At 35.4% G+C, this 26,475-nt stretch overlaps 1 protein-coding gene across 1 annotated transcript in view; it reads right to left on the bottom strand.

Moving 5' to 3' along the window:
• Positions 1-26,475, bottom strand: part of LOC136028906 (tRNA (32-2'-O)-methyltransferase regulator THADA-like) — a 190,001-nt gene that overhangs the window by 79,751 nt on the left and 83,775 nt on the right. The window contains exons 6-9 of the mRNA XM_065706865.1: positions 21,056-21,200; positions 16,069-16,186; positions 14,153-14,334; positions 9,728-9,878 (exon numbers count right to left, since the gene is read on the bottom strand). Coding sequence (XP_065562937.1) covers positions 9,728-9,878; positions 14,153-14,334; positions 16,069-16,186; positions 21,056-21,200 — 596 coding nt within the window. The remainder of the gene's footprint in view (positions 1-9,727; positions 9,879-14,152; positions 14,335-16,068; positions 16,187-21,055; positions 21,201-26,475) is intronic.

Below are 26,475 nucleotides of genomic sequence, written 5' to 3'. Positions count from 1 at the left end.
ATCCTCTGTAGAAGAAAGTGCTGCAGACGCCGAAGTATGCCAATGCTTTACAATGATTTTTTATACAGCACACAATTATTTTACATGTAATTATTTTTAATTCATTTACCTTTTAATTATTTGGCATTATCTTGCCGGTTTCAATACGCCTAAATCACCCTTTAAAGCGTCCTTGAAGAAGAGTCCATTAGTGGGTTAAATTCATTTTAGCCTATTTCTCCCTTTTGAAAGCATATATTAAATAAAATTTATTAGTACAGAGGAGCTTATTGGGGGTTTTTAATTGAAATCGAACAGATAATTACTAATAGGCTCTGTTATACTATTTAAAAACGCGCACTGAATATATGACGAAAATGCGTTAGTCATTAGAAAAGATTTTTATTTCTACTATTAGCAGTCACATATAGCTGAATGAGGCTTTGTCGCGTGGACAAGACGCCAATTCAAGAGGCACAAACCTCTTGATTAAGGGGCAAACATTTTATTATGACTTAGTTACCGATAGGATAGAATTAAGGACTGCTAAACCAAGTACTGTGCCTAGTTCACAGACCCATCAAGTTAGCTCCAAAGCTCAAGAAGTTCAAAATTCCAGCAAAACACGGCTTGCCTTGGTCGAACCCACAAAATAGTTAACAGCGGAAAATCAAAGAGAAGATTAGAAACGATTATTAGTCCCGAAGATCCTTACAAAACATGATTTTGCAGTGTATGCAAGAAAAGCACCACCAATAGCTATGGCGAAATTACACGATCTGAATAATTAAGTGATTTGAATTTATCTTCAAAAGGTAGGCACGGAGAATCCCCAGAGAATATTTCTCAGAAGCAGCCTACTGGATCTAGTAGCGCCAGTAAACCAGACAAAATTGCCTGAATAGGGAATAGTGGCCCATAGTGAATCGCGCATGCGTTTTGCAGTTTGAAATTTGCAAGGTTATAGTAGGAAAAAGTTCGAAAGTCTATTGGAGTCGAGTACATCAGCAAATTGTGAAAAACGGAATGATGTTAGCGGGATGATGCTATAATCAACCGAAGGTTGGACCGGTTAATTCCCCCAAATCCACCAATCAATGCTCTACGGATAAGTTTATATACGTTCTTATGTATCCATTGTATAAAATTACTTTTTTTATTTAATATAATTATAATGACGTTCTGTATGCATGAACTGATTTTATATTTAAACGAAGAACGAAAAGGCTAATTCGACTTTAATTTTCTTACAATTTTTATTGTAATTATATTTGTAATTTTATTATAATTATAATTATTCTGTTTAAACGAAGAACGAAAAGGCTAATCCGACTTTAATTTTCTTATAACTTTTAGAAAATATAGTGTGGATGAGATTGAGTCAACTGATATATAGTGTCAACTGAGATTGAGTTGAGACGTGAAAATTTCTTGACAATTTTTCGTCACAAGAGAATTTTGATGTTTTCGAGTGAAGTTCCCGCAAACGGTAGAGGTTATGAGATGTTTTGGCGTTTTTAAGGAAGGTTGTATTAAATTTATGTCGTAGGCTAGAAAATGAGTCCGAAATTTTATCATGGTTATTTGTCCAAAAATACATGGTAATTTTATCATGGTTATCATTTGTTATTGCCAGTTAAAAATGTTATCCGTGTTGTGTTTGTTGTATATTTGCCTCCGAATAATAGTTCTTACAGGCATGAAGAGACATGAGAATTGATTATAAAAGAAACACAGATGTACAAAAGAATGTATCCTTGCCGTAACTTTCTTTTTCTAGGGGATTTCAATGCATATACTGGTGAAGAGAACGAGCTGCAGATTGGTGAGTCTTTTGTGAGCAAACCAGGTCAGAATGTTTGTTTGGAGAATGAATGTGATTATGTTTTTCCTATTAAGAAAAGTAGGGACAGGTCTCAGAAAACAAACAGATGGGGAAGGAATTTAATGAATTTTTGTAAAGAGGAGGAATTGATAATTATGAATGGGAGACAGGGAGGAGGTTCTGGTATGGGTGATTTCATATGCTATAGCAGGTTTAGCCCAACTTTAATTGAATATACTTTATGTATTTTATATCTCTGGCCTTCGGCGGGGAATCTCAGGGTCATAGAGTTGATCGGATCCGACCATTTGCCAGTGAATCTTCAGTTTAAAGCGTACATTCGACGGTCTAAAAGGGTAAATGAACGGTCTACGTGTGAGCAAAGGATCCATAAATCAGTTTAAATATCTAAAGAGAGAGAGGAATTGGCTAAAAATGAGCTAGAAAGTAGGGAATTTCAGAGTGATTGTGATTCGATTTGGATTTTTCAGGTCCAGCTGGAAGGGATCGAGCTGTTTCGCAAATTACAGATAGAATTTATGAAAGCATTAGGCCTTTTTCCCAAGATAGGAAACATCCGGTTAGAAAAGATGAGGGTTTTTCAATGGGGAATGTAGGCACAAAGGGAAGAGATAATTAGGGTTCTCAAGCTACTTAAAGCAACAGACCCACTGGACCAGGAACTGGATTCGCACAATCTAGTTCAACATGGGAAAATAAGGTCAGATTATAATAGGGTCACAAGAGGTAAAAAGAGAGACAGGCAGAAGGGGGTTAATGAAGAAATTAAGAGAGCTTACAGCTTGAATAGTCTCAAAGAGTTTTGTTCGATAGTTGAATATTCAATCCAGGGTCCAGAAATAAGAAGAGATGTCCTGCCAGTTGATGCTTGTGCAGATAATGTTTAAAATAGGGAATCAGAATCACACAGGACGAGTGAGTCGAATGGTTTGGAGGGTAGAGATTTAGGTATAGGGACAGTATTATACCCTTTAAGACAGCATGACTATGATTTAATTAGGCCTGTATCCCAACAAGAAACTTGGGATCAGTTGAAAAAGATGAAGGGTAATTCGTGCCCAGGAACAGATGGTATATCTACAAAGGCCCTGAGGTTAGGAAGGAGACTTTAATACTGATGTTGGCCCCAATTTTCTCGTTTATGGTGGAGAAAGTTTGTTGGCCTTGCTAATGGGACACTTCGGTAGCACTTTCTCTTTTAAAGAATGGTGAAAAGAAGTTACATGAAAACTTTAGGTCTATCTTTATGAGGATTGTGGTAAATAAATTATTTTGTAAGGCTCTCGAATTTATCTCAAGAGATTGGTTAGAAATGGAGGAAATACTTAGCCCGGTGCAAACGAGACTCAGATTGACGTGTAGCTGTGTAGACATTATCTCTACTTTGGATATATTAAGAAGGAAACATGCTGGAGGAAAAAATAGTCGGCTATTCGTAACATTTTTAGACCTGAAGAGTGCTTTTGAATCGGTAAATAGGAAGTTGTTAATTAGAAGTCTGTTAGAAATAGGCCTATCGTCTCTTTTTATAGCGATAATAGCAGATATGTATCAGAAGGTGAAGTATGTTGTGAAGGTTATGGGAAAATTTTCTAGGCTGGTTACGTCTCATGTGGGTGTGAAACAAGTATGAACATTATCTCCTAAGCTTTTCTCCTTGCTTGTTAATGATTTAGATAGTTTTATCAAAAGTAACGGAGCCCTTTATGTATCTTTGGATTGGTTTAGGCTATCATATATGTTATTTGCGGATAACATAACTATAGAGGCGGATAGTAGAAATAATCTTCAGAAGCAAGTAGATGTAACAAAAAGATTATTCAGATAAGAAGGATTTAGTGTTAAAAACTAAGAAGTCAGTAGTATTCGTATTTAGGAGCAAAGAGAAGGTTGATTCTAAGGTTGATTTTAATTTTGGAGGAATGATGTTAGGGGTTAAAGAGGAATTTTTTTTATTTGGTTGTTAAGTTTAGTGCGTTAAAGGAGATGTAGAGGCATGTAGAAAATTATAATTTAGTAGTAGTATTAATTTATTAACCAAAAGAAATAACACAGACAAAACCAATCGGTAGCACACCAAAAGCGTTGCTTGCGAGGGTGTGTTACTAACAAAAAAGAGCAAAAAATAGAAGAGAAAAAAACAAAAACAAAAAAAAACAAAAAAACAATGAGTTAATCCAAATGAGCAGAAAGGTGAAACCGTGTACCGAGAAAAAAAATTACATAAATAATTCATACACAATCAAACAACATAATATCATGATCCCGAAGCAAAAGTAGAAAAAACAAAAAAAAAAACAATTATTCCCAATATTAAATCAATCAATCTCAATCTATTTCAAAGGTATATCTACCAAGAAACCCCACACGCAGCACGGCTTTAAACTGATTAATGGGCAATTCTTTGATACTTGGAACAAGCTTATTCCATAGCTTAGCCCCTTTATAAATAATTGAAAAAGCAGTCCTACTTGAAACTAGGCGAGGAACCTCAATATCTCCACTTGTTCGAGTTCTGTGATCATGAATATTAGATCTATCCCGAAAAATTCCTGTAAAACATTCTGGAACACACCCATAATAATACTTATACATAAAAACCAGTGCATAAAAATCGCGCAATCCGGCTGCAGGCATTATATTTATCATACTCTACACTGACCTGACCGAATCCCGGTTCCCTATTCCACAAAGTGATCTAATGACATTATTCTGCAGTACACGGATTGGGCGAAGTATTGAGGAGAATGTCCCAAGCCATACAGACGAGCAATACAAAATATACGGATGAATCAGAGAAAAATATAATAACCGTATAACATTTGAAGGAAATAAATGTTTTAGTTTATGGATAATCCCTAAATTCCGCGATAATATTCTACTTATAGCTTTTACATGGCACTTAAATGATAAAATTTCGTCAATAATAATCCCAGGGTACTTAACTGAATTTGACCGCTTAACAATTCCCTTCGGTGTAGCTATTTCCGTAATCCAAGGATAATAATTTGGGGACCGTGAAAAGATAACAAAATTTGACTTATTTATATTTAGGTCAAGCGGGTTTATCTTCAACCAAAGACATGTCATAGTCATTGCTGCGTTAATTGTTGAGGTAAGTTGTTGTTCAGTTGAAGTAACACACATCAATGTCGCATCATCAGCAAATAAGGGTGTAGTGATCCTGGTTCCCGAAGGTGCGGGATCCACTATTTCCCCTATTCTAGAAGTAGCTGCAACAGCATTTGGCAGATCATGGATAAAAATCAAAAAAAGAGTAGGACCTAACACAGAACCCTGGGGGATACCAAATTTAACAAGACTCTTGCTTGAAGAAAATCCATTAATATGAACATAATGCTCTCTATTTTAGAGATAATCACAAAGCAAAGCTAAAGTAGCCCCTCTTAGTCCAAAAAATTCACATTTTCGAAGTAGTAATTGGGGATCAACAGTATCAAATGCCTTAACCAAATCAAGAAACAGACCAGCTACTCTAAGCTTATTATCAAGAGCTCCTTTGATTACCGAAGGTATATATGATAATGCCATCTCTGTGGTTCTCCCCTTCCTGAAGCCAAATTGAATTGGATTTAACAGATTATGCAGTTCCAAATGATCATAAACTCTAGTGTTAATACACTTTTCTAGCACATGAAAAATAACAGGTAAGACTGAGATAGGCCGATAATTCCCAAGATCATTCTTATTACCGCCTTTAAAAACAGGGGTAATCTTAGCAATTTTCAAGCAATCAGGAAACGTTCCCCGTTTCAAGCACAAATTAATGAGGGAAGTAAGAATATCATGAACATAAGGAAACGCTATTTTTAACACCAGAAGATTCAGTGAATCACTACCTGCCGATGTAATTTTCATCCCAAAGATAATTTTCTCTACTTCATCACGAGAGAAGGGTCTCATATACATAGAAATATCAATTGGAGTCTTCATAAAAAAAACTCCAAGGGAGGATCATCATCAGAAGATACTATACGGGAAGATAAATCTACGCCAATATTAGCAAAATGTTTGGAAACAGCATTACATATCTCTTCGGGTTTCTTCGTTGGTAGGCCATTCTGCATTACTACTACATCGGGAATAATAGAGTTCTCTGTCGATATCACACTATTCATTATTTTCCATGTTTTTGCAGGGTTACCACAATTCTCAGTGAATTTATTTACGAAATATTTTTTTTACATTTCTCTTAATTTGTTCAGGGCATTTCTATAATTTTTATAAATTCTTAAGCAAATCGGATCATTTCTATTATTTCTGGAATTCTTATAAGGTTTATCTCTTTCATTAAAACAGCGCAAAAACCTAGGCGACATCCATGGTTTCTTAGGATTATTTTTCCTTGATGGCGAACGAACCATTATACATGTTTTTGTCACTAACAAAATTAGTTTATCGTAAAATCTTTGAAAACTCGTATTTATATCATCCGTAAGGCCTATTAAATTATTCCAATCAACTTCTGCAATTGCCTGCTTAAATTTTTGAAGGTTACTCTGGCTAAACACATGCATTGGACTCTTAGGAATTATTGGTGCTGGCTTTTGGGGAATACAGAGATCAAATCTTGTTGAAATCCCAAAATGATCGGATACATCTGTAATAATAACTCTTGGAGCAGAAAAAAACAAATTTGAAAAAATATTGTCAATTAGCTTTGATGAAGAGGTGGTTACTCGTGTGACATATTTATAGCTGGAAACAAACCATAGGACATACAAAGCTGCAAAAAATCCATAGAAACAATCGCATAACGTTCATTAAGGTCAACATTAAAATCCTCGAGCATCATAAATGGATGTGAACTAGTTTCTAGTTTCTCCAGCTGTTTATCCAAAAGATCCATAACGATTGGTATGGAGCCAGATTACGGCCTATACAATAAAATAACGAATGCATCTTTAGGTTTCAGCCTAAGCTGAAGAATAAATGGTTCAAAAACCATTTCCTGGTATACTACTAAGTCATTTCTTACCAAAACCTCAATATCGCTTCGAATATATGCACCGTTTCCTCCATGTTGCCTAAACTGTCGATTCCTATTGTAGAATTTATATCCTGGTATATTTAAAGGAACGGAGCTGTGATCATTCAGCCATGTTTCAGTAAGACCGATAACCTGAAAAACCGAAAGATCACACACTTCATTTAAAAAATTAAACGAAGAATTTATCCCTTGGCAATTAAGATGGAAAACATTGAGGCCTCTCGCATATCCATACTCAGACTGGATTCCATCTTTAAACAAATATTTAGAACTAATAGATTTATAATGCCCTGCTACCCCAATGTCATAACTCCAATGCAGCTGCTCCGTAAATATACCCCCAAAATCTACATTAGAAGCTTCCAAAGTATTAAGACGGCCACTGCTCCGGGAATCACGATCATAATTATCTATTGTCATTAAAAACAAAATAAACTTCGGTACATGGTTTCAATAAAAATAACAAACAGACACAAAAAAGAAAAACAAAAATGATCCACTTAATAACACTAATAAGAAAAAGAACAGGCCATGAAAATATTGCCTGTAACCCGTTCATGGAAAGCTCAAGCTCCTAACGCAACGGCTCACAACTTAATAATAGCCACAAATGACAACATCGTAAGAATACTTAAAAACCAACTTAACAAAACTGCAATAAGACTTGATCACCAAAATACACAAATCACGGTATCAGCAGATCCTTTTCATTGTACCAAAGCATTTTAGCTACAGTGTTATTTTTTTTACACAAATAACAGGGGGTAAGGTAGGGGGTACCCAGCATTCCACTCCTTTATCCACTAGGCATTTACGGATGCCCAGGAGTTCCTTGCGAACAATACGCACACTAGGCGTAACGTCATCACGAATAAAAACATTATTATAAGTGCTGAACTTTTTCCCTTTAAGTTTCTTCGCATTTTTCAGAAGAGAAAATCGAACTTGCGTATTGTCCACTTTAATTTTAACAAACTTTTTAGAGCACTGGATAACACTAAACGACGGCAAATTTTCGCTATTTAATGATAATCCATGTACCATCACTTTTTTAATCAGAGACTCAGCATCCTCGAATGGTACTTCATTCAATCCCCAAAATAATACATTGCACATTTTACTGCGATTTTCCTCCACAAAAGATTGGCTGACTACTTAATTTATTTCCTCTTTACTTTTATTAATAATATCCGCTTGGCCCTCCACAATATTCTTCAAAATCCGAAGTTCGGATTTAACTGTTACAAGTTCATTCTCCAGCATATTATTTTTATTTTCAATCGTTTTAACACGATTAGTCACTGCACTAATATCTGATTTTAACTCCAAGAAATTATGTTGGAGCGCCTCAATGTTTGTATTTATGGATTGGACCATTTCCAGTATTTTAATAATATTTTCAGCATTAGTTCTCTGACAGTCAGCGAGAACGCTACCATCAGAATTATTTGTCGAATTCATCACAGGATCCGATAAGTCCGCTTCGGTTCTGTTACGTTTACCGCTGCCTTTCTTTCCCATAGTAACAGTATGAAAATAAAACTATTCGCCTACCTTTATATGAACTATATTTACCCACGCTAGTTCCCAGCGTGTAATGAACATATGCGTTAAAAAGGAACGTATTACACCAAAAGATATTTACAAAAATATCTTTCTTAAAACAGAAATCGCTGGCCAAAAATTACAGCAAGAAAATTACAGCAAGAAACTCCTTCTTCTCCAATTATCAATTACAGTTATTTCATGCTATCACAAGTATTTACAGAGTCAAAATATTAAATAGCATTCGCTGCGTTAGTTTCAATGCAGTCAAACAAGTTCACTCATTGACCGCTGAATGAGAACTGAAGCTAAAACTTAGCTTTAACTTAGCTAAAACAGCTAAGTTAAAAGCAGTTCAGCTAAGATATTTCAAAAAAATTTTAGGCTCGAAGGATTCATTTAGTTCAGTGGTCCTAAAAGCAAATCTGGAACTTTGCACTTTAAGGAGTTTTAGATTGCCTAGAATGGTAAGATTTTGGGCGAAAATAATCACGCTACCAAGAGTTCGGCTTCTTAAGTTAGCTTTTTTGGAGAGTTTGAAGAACAGTAGACGTGATCTGTGGCCAAATCAAGTCAGAAAAATACGGGACCTCTGTGGCATTTCGGAGATGTGGAATGAAGGAAAAGGCCCGATGGATGAAAGCATGTCAGTATAGAAGGAAGTCCAGTGAAGCACAAATGACCAAGAAATCCAAGTGTGGAAAAGCCATAAGGACTAATCTATGTCTTCGAGGTTTTACTCCCAAGCTAAGGATTATTGTGGGGAGGAGGTTTATTTCAAATTTGGGTTGGATAGAGAAGATTTGAAGAATCTGTTGGTGGTAAAAGTAGATAATTCGGATTTAGGTGAGAGAAGGAAATTTTTGGGAAAGTCTAGGTTAGCGGCCTGCTTCTACTTTTGCCCTATGTGTGAGTTTGTGAATGAAAATCTCTTTCATTCTGTATCCGAGTGTGAAGAGCTGTCTCAGTTGCGGAAAGAATGTTTTGGACGAGTAGCTGGGAGTGAATGCTGATTAATTGAGCGGATGGGTGACAGGAATGCATGTGTTATTAAACCGCTGTGTAAGTTTCTTCGTTTAGGGGCTAAACATAGGGAATCCCGTTTGAAGAGATAGCTTGTTACGGTTTTCAGGAATTGAATTTTACTATGGTACTTGTTTGTTGGATAAAATGTTGGACCATATTGTTTTTTCTTTTTTTTTCTTGGTTTGTATTATTTAAAGTTGTATTTCGCTCCTTGAGCTTTGTTTGTAGGCTGTATTTTGTGTTGCTATGGCCCGCAGACTTTTGCAATAAATCTTATCTTATCTCATAATCAAATGAGAGACTAGGAAATGAATTAGTACCTTTAACAGCCTGCTCCACAAGAGAATATAGCGTATGTGATTGCAACATTTCGTAATCTGTAATTAAGGGACGAAGCCATCGCCTGGCAAAGGTTTGTTTGTCCAAATCTCTGGCACTCCATCTGAGGCTTACACTGAGACATTCTTTGGCCTATAAAAAAGAACTTGTGAGTTAGCACTGGTGAGTTCAAAACAATTTACACCAACGAATTTACTACAGTAATTACACTAATGAAATAAATATTCACACGTTTAGAATCAAGGGATCTATCTGACATTTTAACCAATTTTGCAAGGTGCCAAAAAAGCTACACATAGGAACTTTTTTAGAGTTTGACGACAAAAACATTGAAACATTCACTGTGCGACTGAATAATGTGATTTTTATGTGCAATATCTCACGTAAACTTCACTAAGTTGTCTTTAATCTACAAATACTGAAAAAGCAATTTTAATAAAATTATCAACAACTTTGCAAGTGCATGCACTGGATCAAGAGCCCTTAAAACAACTTCTAAAAGCTAAATAAAAATTTTAATTGAACTAATTTATGAGACAAACACTTATGTCTGTAGATATTGTTTGTAAGTATGTAAATGTATGTAGGAATTGTAGATAAAGTTCTCAAGCTGTGGCCTGGGAAGCATATGTGGCCCACGAAGATAGAATAACTGGTCTACAGATAAATGAAAGGGACTGGGACTGGACTGGGAGAGCATTTCTCGAAGCCCACGGTGAGAGAGACAAATTTTCTTACCTTTTTTTTCGATTAAAATGTCAAAGAAAAGTATTTTTTGAAATTCAGGGGGAGGGGCAAAATATCAATGGGAGAGGAACTCCTCTGAATTGGTGCTACAGACTGGGGATACTAAGTTGAAAATATTTTGGACTTAATCTACATTCCTAGCCTTGGGGGAGGTTTGTACTATCTACGAAAACTAACTTCGGCAATAAGTCACCTGTGAAGAGTTACAGCAACTCTGACTGATAGATCAGTTGTGAAGTACTACCTGCGACTGTTTCTTATGATTGTCGTTTTACAAAGAAATTAAGCAACTCTAAAAATAATTACTATTGGGTGTATAATTCAACAGTAAAACGGATAGATAGAAGACCTAACCATCAGCATCATCAAAATACCGTGAACCGCAAAGATTATATCTTCATATCCTACTTCATATCCTCTATCTACTATATCCTTATACTGACCATAAACATCTCTATATGTATGTGTATATCAATCTCTATATCTGCAAAGTTTCAGCTTGGATTTCTTATGCGAACGAACCTTAACATTTCCATGAGATTACTGAGCGTCCGTAAAGCGATCGGCTTATAGCCGTGAAAACACAACCAACAAATGATTCCTGCTTCTAGAGTCAAATACTCAGCGAGCTATTAGATCATAATTATTATGATCTAATACGGAACGTCCGCATTATGAGATTACGGAACGTCCGTGAAGCAATCGGCTTATAGATGTGGAAACACAACCAACAAATGATTCCTGCTTCTATAGTCAAATACTCAGCGAGCTGTTAGATCATAATTTTTATGATCTAATACGGAGCATCCGTAACAAGATTATGGAACGTCCGTAAAGCGATCGGCTATAGACGTGAAAACACAACCAACAAATGATTCCTGCTTCTAGAGTCAAATAGTCAGCAAGCTATTAGATCATAATTATAAAGACACAGACTAGAGACAAAATTATATGTAATTCAAAAATTAGCTGCTGAACAGTTTTCATCCATTTGAGCTTGCTAAATATTTTTCTTCTTTATCTAATGCCACAGGGACAGTCCAAGCCATCTTAAATATTTTTCGTACTTAAATACATCTTAAAGCATATTTAAGTTCTTTTACAATGAGTCAAATTACAAATTACTATACTGCGACAAGATTAACCAAAAACTTGAGAGAAAGAATATGAGATTTTAATTTTTACGCTGATTTTATTTCTACCAAACAGCAAATTTAATCTCTTATGTTACACTAACGAAGATTGTCTGCAATAAGATGGGCACTATCATTCCCCAGAACCCGTAGTACAGGCACAATATAAAAATATTCCCAGGTGGTTAGAGTAATTTTTATTCCCCCTTTAAAGCCCCTTCTACATTTGCCCATGTGAAAATGGGAAGTTAAGAAATTTGGGCACAAAATTGCACTCTTGTGGCTCAAGCATGCTTCCCCTATCTACACAAAAATCCAACAGCCTTCCTCCCTCATATATGATACACAGATACACATGTAAATATATTTAGGAATTTATATGAATATACTCGACTTCCTGTTTTGTAAAACAATGCTCTTGTACTTTTTTTTGTGAAAGTTAAATCGTACATCATAGGCCAAATTTCAAAAAATTCATTTGAGCGATTTGATAGTAAATCCCCCCCCCCGCCAACCCTCATCGTCCCATATTTATCTATTTGAAAACAAAGATTTAGAAAGTTTTGGCTGGCGATAATATTGACTTGTTATAAAGAAGAGCCTAAAATTCATAAAAATGTCGTCACAATGACATATAAAAGTAAGCCATTGAAATTTACAATTATCGGAAATCCTGAACAGGAGGTTTACAGTCTCCTACTTCGAACGAAAAGGACAATCAATGGGTTTACAGTCCCCTGCCTTGAACGAAAAAGACAATCAATGGACAGCACTGAGATGTCTCACTCTTTTTTACTTATTTTTTTTTAGAATAGAACCTTCACTAAAGCTTTTCTATCAGCATAATCAAATGTCTTTTCTTAATCTATACAACTGAGATTTGATGGGGTCTGATGATTCAGACACTTCCCAATTAATAATCTACGATTGACAATTTGATGCTGAAACCATCAGTCATCCCTGTACAGAGGTAGGGGACGGGGATAAGGGCAAAATTTACTTGAGATTGGTCCAACCCCCCTCAAAATTCAAATGGTGGCCAAAAATATAGAATTTCCGCAGGTTTTCAAAGGGCCCTCTCTTAAAACGTCCTCGAAGGTTCTTCTTATAGGTTCAGATCTACCTCGTAATGATACTGTAATAACAAGAAGATAGAGATTCCCTCCCTACAAAGAGGCTATATTCAAATTTCTTTCTCTCAGCGTAGGTTCTAACTGTATGTCATGGGATTCCTTACCTGATCTTCAATGTGACGTGGAACTCTACAGCTGCTTGTTGTTACAATATGTAACAGCCTAAAGAGGCTAAAAATCTTAGTCAGATATTTCTTTTTCAGAATTCGCTCCTACCTCTTTTGAGAATGGATATTTACCACCTTTTCTGGTAAATTTCCTTATGGTAAAAAGTTTGAGTCTCGGTTCCTCACAGAGGATGATTGCGTCTGGACCCAAAATAAATAAACTTGATATTTACCCATACTTCGCACTGATTTTGAGTGAGATTTGACAATCTGTTCTTTCAGATGTCGAGATGATAAAAATTCAGAGACACAGGTTCAGTCTTATCCTGATACAATAAAGTCAAACTAGGGCTGCTAGTTCTTACTTCCTCTCAAGTGTGGTTGATATCAAATAGCCAATTTAAGTAGATATACTGATGACAAGGTTCTGGAACCACAGCCCTCTTCCCTCCACACGTGAGTCTGAGTAGAGATGGGATTTTATGTTTAAACTGTGCTCAAGCCTCATTTGTAAATACAATTTTACGAAACTCCATCGAAATCAAAAATTTTCCAAAAACAGAATTTGGGATCTCGAAATCTACTTTTCTAGCATTAGTTCCTCGGAATCTAGAAGCGATAAAAAATAATAATCCTATTATTTTATACACATAATTGAATACTCCACTCAAGTCTAAAATTACACAATCCCTAAAAAGTTTACATTCTAACCTAGGACAGTTTCATTCTATTGTACTATAAGTAAAAGGGTAGAAAAAAGATATCCTTGAAAATTTCTCGAACACGAGTTAGAAATAGATAAAAATTAACTTCTAGATACACGATCCTATAGAGCTCACTCCCAGGGGTATAAATTATTTAATAGAATATGGGGGGGATTGCTCATGGTTTGGGCAAAGATTTGTTTTCAAAACCTCGAACTCAAAGACTACTTAAGATCTATGTTTATGCACTGTATGCCCAAACAAAGTCGCCTTATCCAGGTGAGCTTCAACTTGTACAGATTTTTACATTATTATATTATTCAAACAAACAGTTGTTTCCACAAATACCTTAAACCCCTTATTTTCTCTCTCCTGCAAAATTACGAAAATGATAAATGCACACTTGTTTTGGAGATGGCGTTATGTACCAACAGTTTCCTTATTATCGAAAAAGTTTCGTCAATATTCCACCGAAAAGAATCGGCAACAAATGATGAAAGACCACATTCGCTATTTATGTCTGGATGATACAACTTGCATTAGCTTAAAGATTTTAAAACTACTTAAATTTATTAGTCTTACCACTGGTCCATGGATAGGATTTTGGCTCTGTTTGATTAGCTGATCCGCATTTGCTTGGATCCAATTCCAAGCAGGTTCTGCTTCAAGTAAGACTGCATACATAATAGATATATATCTTCTCCGGCTAGAGTGTGGCGATTGTTGACTGAATTGAACCAGTAATTTGGATACAGCTTCTTTCCCTAAGCGAAAAGTACAAAATGGGTAGAAAGGAAAAATAGTTAATATGACAGAGTAGACATGAACTTGTTGGACTTGATTTAATCCTTGCATCACACCGACAGACTTCGAACTAATATTAAAATATTGCAAGCGACAGTAACGACAGTGGTAAATTATGGCTATAAAGCGTGGGCGCTTCAAAAGCTTGAAGAATATCTGATAAAAAATTTCCAGGGAAATTGCATAATGATAGTTTTGAGTACTAATTTGACCGATCATATATGGAACAATAAGTCGTACAAGAAATGTGGTTCGGTCCCGCCATCAAGGGCTGAAATGAAAGAGATTTTAAACTGGGTAGGCCAGGTCTTACAGATGAAGGATGAAAGATTAGTTTTCAGCCATTCGTTTGGTGCAAGACAAAAAGTAGGTCGTCGCCAAATGGAGCGGGAAGAGGTCATAAGAAAGGACTTATAGTAACCTAGAACTTCATAAAATGTGACAAAGAATGAAGATTGGGGTGGAGAAGGAGCATGAGCAATTTTGCTTGCCTTAGGCATAATGTTACTATAATGAATTATTAGTTGCAGTAGCAGTACCTAAATTTAATTCTTCTTCAGTATACCGTTAGAATGCCGTACTATAACATTGACTACGCTACCAGTAGTTCTCTAGTTAAACACAACCAAGTAGTTCTCTACTCGGTCTAGGAACAAGAGTAGTTCTCTAGTTCTGGTCCGTAGGTTTCATCTGTGTCCGTCTTCTAATCTGTTTCGTCTGCTAATACCGCTCAATAAAAGAAACCCGTTGAAGCACACTTATTTTGTAAATACAAAGGAAACACTAGATTTCTATACATTTTACTTTATATGTTGTTCTATCTACAAACGTGACATGTAACAGGAAAAGCACGTAGCAGGAAAATTTGGCATCCTCAAAGATTGTCAGGGCCCCCATCCCCCACTCTGACGGTGGTGTGATTGTCCAAATTTCTGATATTCATTCACCCTGGTGATAAGTTTACACTAACTTATTAGCGACAAGTATTCATGCACAAAAATACAAAAATGATAATAAATTGCGGCATTATCTCTTCAAAACTAGTAGGACAGCTTGAATACAGGTATATATGAATTCCACCCAAGTTAGCACACAAACAAACAAAGTAACTCGTAAGATATGTAAATTAGACGATGAGCTCAAAATCAATTCGTTCAAAAATTCCAAACTGAGTCCTAGCTCTCCGCAAAGTAAAAAATACATGCATAAAGACCTTGATTTAAACAGAAATACGGGAATATTCCTATAAGCCCTACTTAAGATAATCTAATGAAAGAATTTCAGCTCACATTATTTCTCAGTTTAAACAAGATTAACTAGCCGTCGTAATATTAATTGAGTCAGTAGACAGGCTTCAATACTCACTAAAGAAAGAATTTCAACCCAATATAGTTTTTGAACAGCCTTTTAGTCGTTCATTTGTTGTTGTTTTTTCTTCAGTTGCTTTTAAGGTTACACATCGAATACTTCTATAAGTCAGCTTTTTCAGTTATGTATTTTCCTTACTTTTCTTTTAGTACTGAGGGCGGCTTTGTGGAAGTCTTTATTGAAATATATGCTTTTTTTGTTGAGGGGGGTGACCGTATCGAATTGAACTCCTATTATTCCTCGTTTCTTTATTTTTTGTTGTACACTGGAAATATGACGATTAGTGACCAGGGTACAAATACTAATAAAACAATATAATAGCTTACCAAAAAGTTTCGAGTAAACAGTAACACCACTTTCTAAGCTTCTCTTTGACGAATAGCGGACAGCATCAATAGAGTGGTCAGTATTTAAGAGAACTTCCATCAAAATACGACCCAGGAGCTACAAAATGTAATATAATGTAACCAAATAATATATGTATATATCCAAAACTATAAAGGCATGCAGTTCGATGAGATCTTTAAGTTCAAAAATATTTTAGATAGTTTTAGATCTTAGATTTTGGTTCGAAGTTTCCAAATAAACCTCACGAAATCTTTGTTCATAGGAATATGTTTCCTCAATGCAAAGAGACACCAATTTAATACTGATTACAAGACTTGCTATCCAATTTTGAAAAAATAGATATTCACAAAATAATATTTCCAAAAAATTAACAGCGGGTAACAATGTTCTTTCTACAAACCCAATAGTGGGCATACAAGAAAAAAATTGTTGCCGTGCCATGTTTGCAACAAATACAAAGGACCCTACTCGGTACTTTACAATCATGATGATTGGAAAAAGAATACGATTGTCACAAAATCAGCTAATTTCGCTCTAATTAAAAGAACTAAAATTCGAATTTCAGCAGTTTCTGAGACAAAGAGCCGAAGGTTTTAATTTGGTTTTAACTTTTTGCACAATCTCTTAGATCGGCCTACAAGTTTTATTTTATTATTATTGCGAATACCGACATAGGTTCAGAACCGTTTAGAATATGACGGAACAGATACGTACCATAAGCAGTATCTAGGATTCCAGGAAATAGATGGCAGTACTTGCTACCACTATCTATTCTGATCAGCAGGATTGTTGCCCTTTTTATGTGCAAATGACTATGCATGCAAAAAATAAACTAGATTTATTTGAGCAAAGCAGCACTTCCAAGACAGCTTTAAAAATCCATCAAAGGAATTTCACGTGTTGCAACCTCGCCTCGAAATTAATTTCAAATTTTAACTATTGTGGAATATCTGGGCCAGCTTCGAAGCAGTATTTAACAATTTGTAATTTCATAGACGACTCTAAAACTAATCAAGAAATTTAAATTTTCGCTGCCTCGTATCAAAAGAAGTTTCAAATTATATGTCTTAACCATTCTAAATTATTAAGCCGTAGATAAGCAAAAGAGAACAAAAACAGCGCAGGCATTTCACAGGAAAATCCTGGGATAGATATATTTTACGCCATCATACATCATCTTCATATTTTACTTAAAGCTCTTGCTCGACAAGGTCGCCAGCGTAGAAGAAGCCGATGGTCAATCCCGTCAGTTGTCTCAAGAGTCTTCTGTCCTGGCCGGGGTTGGAGCTTCCTTGGGATCAATGTTCCTGGTCGTAAGTCGACCGTGGATGACGTCTGCCTGTTTTGTGCGTTATCTACCTCTGGAAAGTTTCCAACTGTTTGTAGTTGGATCGAAGTCAAAGATGAGTCGGGCAGGTTTTTGAGTGTGCAGGCAAGATAGATGACTATACAAGTGCAGAGAGCGAGACTCAAGCTGCTCAGACAGGGTTGGTAATTTAAGGAACAGGAGGATCTCCAAGTTCTGTACCTCGCTGAACCATCTAACGCGTTCAATTTTGTGGAGGTTTTTTGTCTGGACAGTATCTACCTTCGTAATCTGCGTCTGAGTCATGGACCAAGTGTCTGACAAGTACAGCATAAGGCTAGCTACCGAGGCAGAGTAAATTCTTGGTTTCGTTAGGCGGCTGATCTAGAGTTTTTGAAATAGGCATCTTCATAGCATTGCTCAAATAAAATATATATAAGCATTAAACCCAGGAACACAAAATAAAAATAAAAAAAAATCGGAAATAACCGATCGAATTTTCGAAAAAATCGAAAAATCCAGAATTCGAAAAATCGAAAATTCAGAAAACCGATTTCCAGCATTGCTTCCCAAAGACTTAATAAAAATTTATGAAGCTGCATTTTTTTCAGCCTACCGTGGATACACCATTAATTTATATAAATATTTGGCGCTATCGTGAGGGGAAACATTTTTTATTAGTGTTTCTTAATGTTTAAAAATTTTACCAACAAACCTAGGGTGTTGTAATTGCTCAAAATATAACGAATTTACCAAATCAAGATTTCAAGAAAGCCACTGAAGCTATTTCATTTTGTAAAACTACTTTTATGCTCCAGTTTCAGCTAATCAAGAAAAGTCTACGTGAGCTGAAAAACAATTCTTGAAATTTATCGTCTAGAAAAACAGTTACTTCAGGATATCCAGACACATCAATCAAGGAGGATTTGTTTGATATTATCCAGAAAAATTGTCTACGAGTTGTGTTGGTTACCAGTTTGAATGACAGTATTTTAAATAGCCAAGGTCCAGGGTGTATTTTCAAAGTTGAAAAAACTTAGAGAAAACAGAAAGATAAGTTTGTGAACCAAGATTAGAATATTAGAGGCTACCATTATGAGAGTCGTCAAGTATGGTTCTGAAGTGTGGTTGCTCCAAAAAAAAAACGGAAGAAGAGTTGCTAGATGTTGTAAATTGCCTACAGATTGTCTTAAGCACCCGACTTAGCGACTGTATCTCAAATAGTAAGCTCTACAAAAAGTGTGGTTCAACCCTGCTTTCTATGGCTAAACGTTGAGATGGCTACGACACGCATTCTACGGTTGAGATGGCTACGACACGTTTTGCGGATGAAGGATGGCAGATTGCCAAAGATCACCCTTGTCAGCCAACCATCTAGGGCCAAACAAAAGCACTCCGTTCCCGAAATTGGTGGAAGGAGGTCGCAAGGAAAGATTTAAGAGAAATTGGAAGTTCCTGCGAGGGTATAAAGAGGGGGGCTTTGAATGGATTTAGATAGAGGAGGAGAATGTGTAGCTGTCTTGGCCTCAGGCGGCATGGTGCTAGAGTGTGTTTTTAGCAGTGGTAGAAACATCAATGCGTGGCGACAGGTTTACTCATTTTTTCTCCGTACGCTTCATTTTTGCATTTAAAACAGCTCTTGCCTTTTACTCAATTTCAAATTACTAGTCGATAAAATATAAGCGGCATTAACAATGAAAACTTTTCAAAAAAGTATCAGGGATCAAGATTGAATAAAAGTTATGGAAATTTTGATTCGGTTGTCAAAGAAATAATATAAATTTCCCAAATATTTGATGTTACTTGATGAACTTGGGAAATCAAGACTAAAAAGGGATGCCTGTTCCACTTTTTAGAGCTACAAGGCTTGGCTGCCTTGTTTGGATTCTCTTTGCTTTCTTTAGCTTGCCCCCCAAAAAAAAAAAGACTAACTCTAGTATGTCAAATGAAAAAGAAAAAAAATCTGAATTAGTTGTTTTCAAATATGAACTTCCAGTATTATTTCCTGAAAATGTATGATTAATACATAATTTATGCTCAATATGTGAAATATATAATGTAAAGTTATAAAAGTATTAAATCAATGAGAAAAGAAGAGAATATTTTCCTTTAATTCCTACTTTCAAAAATGTCCTTTAATTCAAATGGTTTCTTTTCTGGCGATATCACACTTTTTTCAGCGAATCAAATTATTATCTAAAATATATCGGAAAGAGCCTTTTTTATGTATTCTAGTTGCTATGTAAAATTTTTAGCCACTAAAACAAATACACAACCTGATAGGCTCTCTTGCATGAAATTTCATGCAAGTAACAAGAACTAAAAGTCCTTATTCACAACACTTTTTACAATTAAACTCTCTGTTTCTCTATGAATCGACACTATTTGGTTGTTACGAAGTTAATAAGGGGTTTACGGTGTTCACGGTTTATGTTGCATATGGTACTCTCTGATTCTCTGTTGAGATTCTGTCTCTATATGAATCAACGCTAATAGGTTCCAACGAGGTTAATACTGTGCTCATAGTTAATATGGTGCGTAGGGTACGTATGATGGATTTAGACAAAGAAGTGCTTGACTTATTAGTTCTGCTTCGGAGACACCAAATAAGCTCTATTTCTTACAAGACAAACACTTGTCTCAATTTGAGTTAGAAGAAAACTCTAAAAGCTACCTCTCTGAGGCAAAAGAAAAATAACACAAAAGCAAAAGCTTTAGAGCTTACTTCTGACTCTCAAATGCTTTTAGATATGTGGCAGATTTTAAGTTTTCTTGCTGACTTGAAGAAAATAGATGGATAAAAATATATGAGGCTACAAAATCGGGAAAAAAGATCCTATGAATTTCAGTAAAGTATACCTGGAAATTTAGAAGATACAATATTCCAAGGTCTTGAACAGATGATTCAATATTTTATACTAATTCGAAATTTAATGGTTCCTACAGAATTACTTTCACAGCTAGGACAGCTTTGTTTCATTTCATTTTGATACTATTCGCTAGGTTATGCAAAAACACATTTTCTTGAGAACTGTCTTGATTCTGCATTTTTTAACTTATGTTTTTAACGTTTATTTTATCGTTACAGCTACAAAGTAGAGATTACAAAAAAAGAAATAAAATTTAAAAACATAATAAAATTAAAAATTTATAAAAAATAAAAAATAAAATAAAAAAAGAAAAAACAAAAGTAGTTTTGCTCCACACAACAAGTAGCCAGCATTTATTTCAGTAAAATTGCATGACATCGCGTCTTTTTTAATCGCCATTGAATTTTAAATTTCGTTCTTAATCATTTAATTATTAATTATATTTAACTTTCATTTATTGTTTTTAAGTTTCATCCTTAGTCATTAAATGAAATTTGACTTCACCGCTGAAAGGAATTATAACATTTGCCTACATGTTTCAGAAAAAATTTTCATTTCCATGACAGTTTCTTGCCTATTCAGAATCGGTATTGGGAGCTTGACAATTTCTGAAAGACACTAAACCATGATTCAACTGTCCTTGCTGTCTTTTTCAATCGCCATTGAATTTTAATTTTAGTTCTTAATCATTTAATTATTAATTATATTTAACTTTCATTTTAATTTTCATTACTAATCACTGAATGAAATTTAACTTCACCACTGAATGGAATTATAAAATTTGCCTACAGGTTTCAAAGAAAAATTTTCATTTCCATGACAGCATCTCGCCTGTTCAGAATCGGTATCGGAAGCTTGACAATTTTTGAGAAAGATACTGAACCATGATTCAACTGTCCTTGCAGCCATCAAAGCAAGAGTGTTTTTCGTTGTTCTGAAAATAAAGAAGATTATTATGATAATTGTAAAATGAATGATCTAGGTTTATACGCATTTGAGGTTTGAATTAAATCAAACAGTTTGTGGTAACGAACTAAGTAATGAGTGACTCGGCCCAATAGTAGCCGAAAATCTCAAAAGTGAAATTTTGGTACCAAGAGATGCACCAAAAGAATGCTGATTCCAAATATATAAGTTTCATCAAGTTTTGTGTTACCCCTCAAAAGCTACAAGCCTGAGAAAATTTGCCTGATTTTCAAAAAAGGGAGAAACACCCTTCAAAGTCAAGTAATCTTAACAAAAATCACAGCCTCAGATTTAGCGTATCAGAGAACCCCACTTTAGAAATTTCAAGCTCCTTTATACAAAAAGGTGGAATTTTGCATTTTTTGCCAGAAGAAAGATCACAGACGCGCGTTTATTTGTTTCTTTTTTTCTCAGGGTGATCGCGTTGAACTAATGGTCCACGAAGATCGGGAAAGGGTGCATTCGGACGGAAATTAAAGTTCCGAGAGCCCTTTCTAAGTGACCAAAAAGATTGGAATAGAACTAGTCCCCCTTCCACGCCCATTTTTTCCCCAAAGTCATATGCTCAAAATTTTGAGATAGCCATATTGTTAAGCATAGTTGAATGATCCAATAACTATGCTCTTAGGGGTAACATAGCCCCCCATAGCCCGTGAGGAAAGGGCAGTAAGTTATTAAATTTGCCCATGGTCTGCGTATATTATTTGTTATTGGGAAGCATACTGACATATTTCGGGGAGGGGGGGGGGAGGATTTTGTGTTTGAAGTGTTTCCATGGGGAGAATTTTTCGTGGGGAGGGAAATTTCCGGGGGTGAAAGTTCAAGGAAAATTTTACACTGGGGTGATTTGATAGAATTATTATAGGCAATTCTTTTTATTTCTCTTACTTTCTCTTTGCCAACTCAATTTTGCATGCGGAGACGTTCAGGGGGAATTGTCCGGAAGAAATTTTCAGCGGGTTTGGACTTCCGGATATTCATATGCTTCCGTATATGGAGAGGCTTACCCCCCTGCTCCCAATACCTTACTCTGTATGCCAAAGTCTAATTATTTGTACCGATTTTTAATAACGACTCCTGAAACACAAGGGCCGTTTAATTAGAATAGGAAGCTTATTTAAAAGTGCCAAAAACTTCAACGTAAAGAGAAAGGTATTGAGGAGGGGGCAACACATCCATATACGGAATAATTTATGTATGTTTTGAGTTTTGATTTTGGTCCTTAATTTCAGTTAAAAAACTCTTTTTTTATTTATCTCACAAAAAGATCCAACAGCAAAAATACAACATGCCATGGGCTCTAGATGCCTATGCTTGCCCCGAGAAACCCATGACAAAACTGAAACATATTATTTAGTTACCTAAGACAACTAAATGCTTTACCACGTGGATATTACTTAGAAAACACGACTACAATTCAAATTTCAAACCAGAGTACCAAAGTTATTTCGAAACTGAAAATATGAAAAAGTCGAAATTGAAAAAGGAACTTCTGAAATATATCTAATTGGGAAAATCATTTTCTACATGACACGTAGGAAAATGATGGTTCTAAATACTGTTAAATTATCAACTAAAACTAACAAATCACTGCAACACCAGGTCACCTGAGGCCAATACAGCTACATACGCTCCTCAATCCAATCCATTTCCCCCCTCTTTACACCCTCCAAGGAAGTCCAAATTTCCCTTAAATCTTTCTTTACGACCTCCACCCACCCCATTCGTTGACGACCTGATTTTCGTTTGACCCAAAAGAGTTGGCCGCCAAGGACGACTTTTGGAAATCTGTCACCCTTCATCTGTAGAATGTGCCCTAGCCATCTCAACCTTTCTCTCGCAATAGCCCTAGTAAGCGGGATTGAACCAGTTCGTGCAGCTTACTGTTTAAAATAAGTTGGATCACTTAGCTTAAATATAAACAAAATGACCAGTTATGATATATAATCAGAGTGAAAAAGAATACCTTTTTACAGTTTTTTTTTTTTTTTGTTTTTTTTAACGCGTAATTTCTTCTTCACTTTTCATTGTGTTTATATAAGATAAGCATACTGTTTCTTTTTATGCTTTAATATTCGATAATAAATATGAAATTACTGATTTCTATTATTTACATTTTGATTCCCTAATTATATACATATCTGAAAAACATCAACTCTTATCATGGCATTCGTTTTTTATGAACATTATTTACTAATTTACTACATTAGCTAATTGTTTACATAGAAAACATTCGAAAAACATACAAAAAGTAAAATCTGCACTAGATAAGGAAACATTTGACCTATTTAACGATTTTGTTTTTTGTTCATCTGCGTCACATGTCTTTGGGGAGAAAGCCAACCTTATCCCTTCAGGCAAGGGTTGCGTTATGCAAACCGTTTATTGTTTACGTGCAATATTTGTTATCGGGGAAGGAGTCGTGTTTTACTTTAAATAAGCGTTTAAAATAAGTCAGTCAGTTTCCCAAAACAATCCGTAGGCAATTTCTCTGGAAAACATATGACAAATCCTCCTCTGTTTTTTTTTTTTTTTTTTTTTTTTTTGGAAAGCCCGCGCTTCAGAAGTACACTTGACTACTGCCATCACCGTAGCTTCCAATATTCTAATCTTGGTTCACAGGCTGATTTTCCTATTCTCCCAAACTTTTTTCAACTGAGAAAAACACCCTGGGCCATAAATATTCTTTTCTTAACATCTTTACTGCACCCACCGTCTTTATAATAATACCACCTAGGTAAGTGAAGCTGTCCATTTGATCCATCTTCTCCTTAGCCAACATCCCCTCTTTACCTTCACTTATTCCTAGTCTTATAAACTTAGTCTTCTTAACATTAATTTTCAAGCCTACTGTACAGTTGCATACTGTGCTCGCAAAACCTTTAAAAATTTCTTCATTTTGCTAAGATTTTCATCTAGGATGCTTAAGTCACCAGCATAATCTAAGTCTAGGAGAGTTTTAATTCCCCAAATCAATTTTTGTGTCCTCCCATTGCCTTTTCTGTGCTCTTTAGGACAAATCTCCATCAAAATGATCCATATAAATAGAGATATGATGCAATTTTGCTTAACTTCTGATTTAATAGGAGACCAGCTACTAACCTCATTTCCTACCTAAATTACCAAGGACAGTGAAGTTGAAATCAGATTGTTTGAATTGGTAAAGTAGAAGATTACATATAAACAATGGGTTGGGTGAGGATGACTCCCCCCGGCCTTCTAAAGACAACGACACTATTTACACTTTACTGAAAACAAAATAGGCTACATTATAATTTTTTTTCTTTTCTAGCTTCAACAAACTCCAAAATTATTAATTCTTTCGGAATAAATATCAATATATATTTTTAAAATCTCAATCCACATTCATTTGTTGTTATTTTTTCACTAATTTTGGTCATGATGGTATTTTTTACGATATTATCAGACATAGAAACATAGCTTGAAATAAGGATTATTTTCAGTAAAGTGAAAATTATACGCTGGTCTTAAAAAGGCATTGGTCTGACATCTAAAACTTTACTGACGATCTTGTACTACTACTACTACTGAGACCTCACTGCAAAACCGAGACGCCTGAGGCCAACACAGCTACGAGCGCTCCTTCTCCATCACAATTTATTCAAAGCATCCCTCCTTACAACCTCCCAAGAGGTTCTCTTTTCCCCTTAAATCTGTCCTTGGGACCTTCTCTACCCCATTCGGGGACAACCTACTTTTCCTTTGGTCCTAGATTGTTGGCCGAAAGGGAAAATCTTTGGCAATCTGCCATAAGTCGTTTGCAGAACACTTCCTAGGCGTTTCAACCATTGTCCCATTATATCCCTAGTAAGCCATATTTTGCGCACAACTTATTGTTTGGAATAAGGTCAAGTAGACATATACCCACAGGAATCCGTTCAAAGTGTGTCCGAGCAGTTTCAAACAATCTTTTTCGGCACAGGTTCATTTAATTATCTTTAAACACAGTACCTACGTGTTTCAGCCAAACAGAATTTATTTTTCTTTTCTCACTAATGGTACTTCAGCCTGTAGAAGCCCTCAGAGAGAGACAAGGAATTCTCTTTGGTATCGAGAAGATACCAAAAAACCGCGGTTCGCGGTTTGGGGGATTATGATGAAGGGGGGGGGGCTGAAAAAAGTGTGCTTGTGACCAAATTTGATAATACTATTCGGTAGCTGAGAAGGTTCCTCGTACTAAATATAGAATATGTCGGAAATCATAGAATACATTGGATGTTTATTGATTGATTTAATTTTTTTATTTCCTGCCACGGACTGTTGCTTTTTTTTTCTGGCAAATAGGATCATTATCACTTCGAGTATTTTAGGTAATATGGAAGAAATCGGGAATTTTCATGAACGGTATTAAATTTTGATTTTAAAAAACAAGGCTTTACCGCAAGGACTTACTGTTTTATTTTAAGCTCCACTTATTTTAATTGTGCCAAGAGAAGCAGTAAATAAACATAAAAATACTGCTTCTTACTTATCACAAAATCAAGAAGATTTGGAATTCTCCCCGCCCATTATTTTGTGTTTCATCAATTAATTTAAACACATTCCCCTCATTCTGAAAAAGATCTTTTAAATACGTCCATGTAAATGATCTTTGGCACTTACTTTCGTCGCTTAATAAACTCTGTCACATGTAGAGTGATCACCATCAGGAGGAATTGATTGACGCTGATAACGATCACTGTATATGTGAAAATATTCAGCATATTTTTGATTGTTTTATTTACTGTTTAATAAAAGTTTTTATTTCTATTCTAACTGTCACTTAACGGCAATTAAAAAGAAACAATGGAAAAAGGGAAAATATCAATAGAGAAAGGGCAAAGGAAAAATATGTTTCTTCAGGAATCACCCGTTCCAAGCTTATGGATTTTCTTCTCCTTCAGCTTTATTCTATTAAACATTTTTATGTTTATTTACTGCTTCTCTTGGTGCGATTGAAATAATTGGAGCTTAAAATAAAACAATAAGCTTCGGATGTCACAGGGAAAAAGAAAGCGCTTGCAGTAAATCCTTGTTTTCTAAAAACGAAATTGAATACTGTTCATGAAAATTCCCGACTTCTTCCATATTACCTAAAATACTCACAAGGACAACGATCCTATTGGCCGCAAAAAGAAGCAAGAGTCCATGGCAGCAAAAAAAAAATTTTGATTGTTTTATTTACTGTCTAATAAGTTTTTATTTCTATTCGAACTGTCACTTAACGGCAATTAAAAAGAAAC

The sequence above is a fragment of the Artemia franciscana genome, chromosome 7 (genome assembly GCF_032884065.1).
Source record: "Artemia franciscana chromosome 7, ASM3288406v1, whole genome shotgun sequence".
Classification (NCBI taxonomy): Eukaryota; Metazoa; Arthropoda; class Branchiopoda; order Anostraca; family Artemiidae; genus Artemia; species Artemia franciscana.
This window is presented reverse-complemented; position numbering and strand designations above follow the sequence as displayed.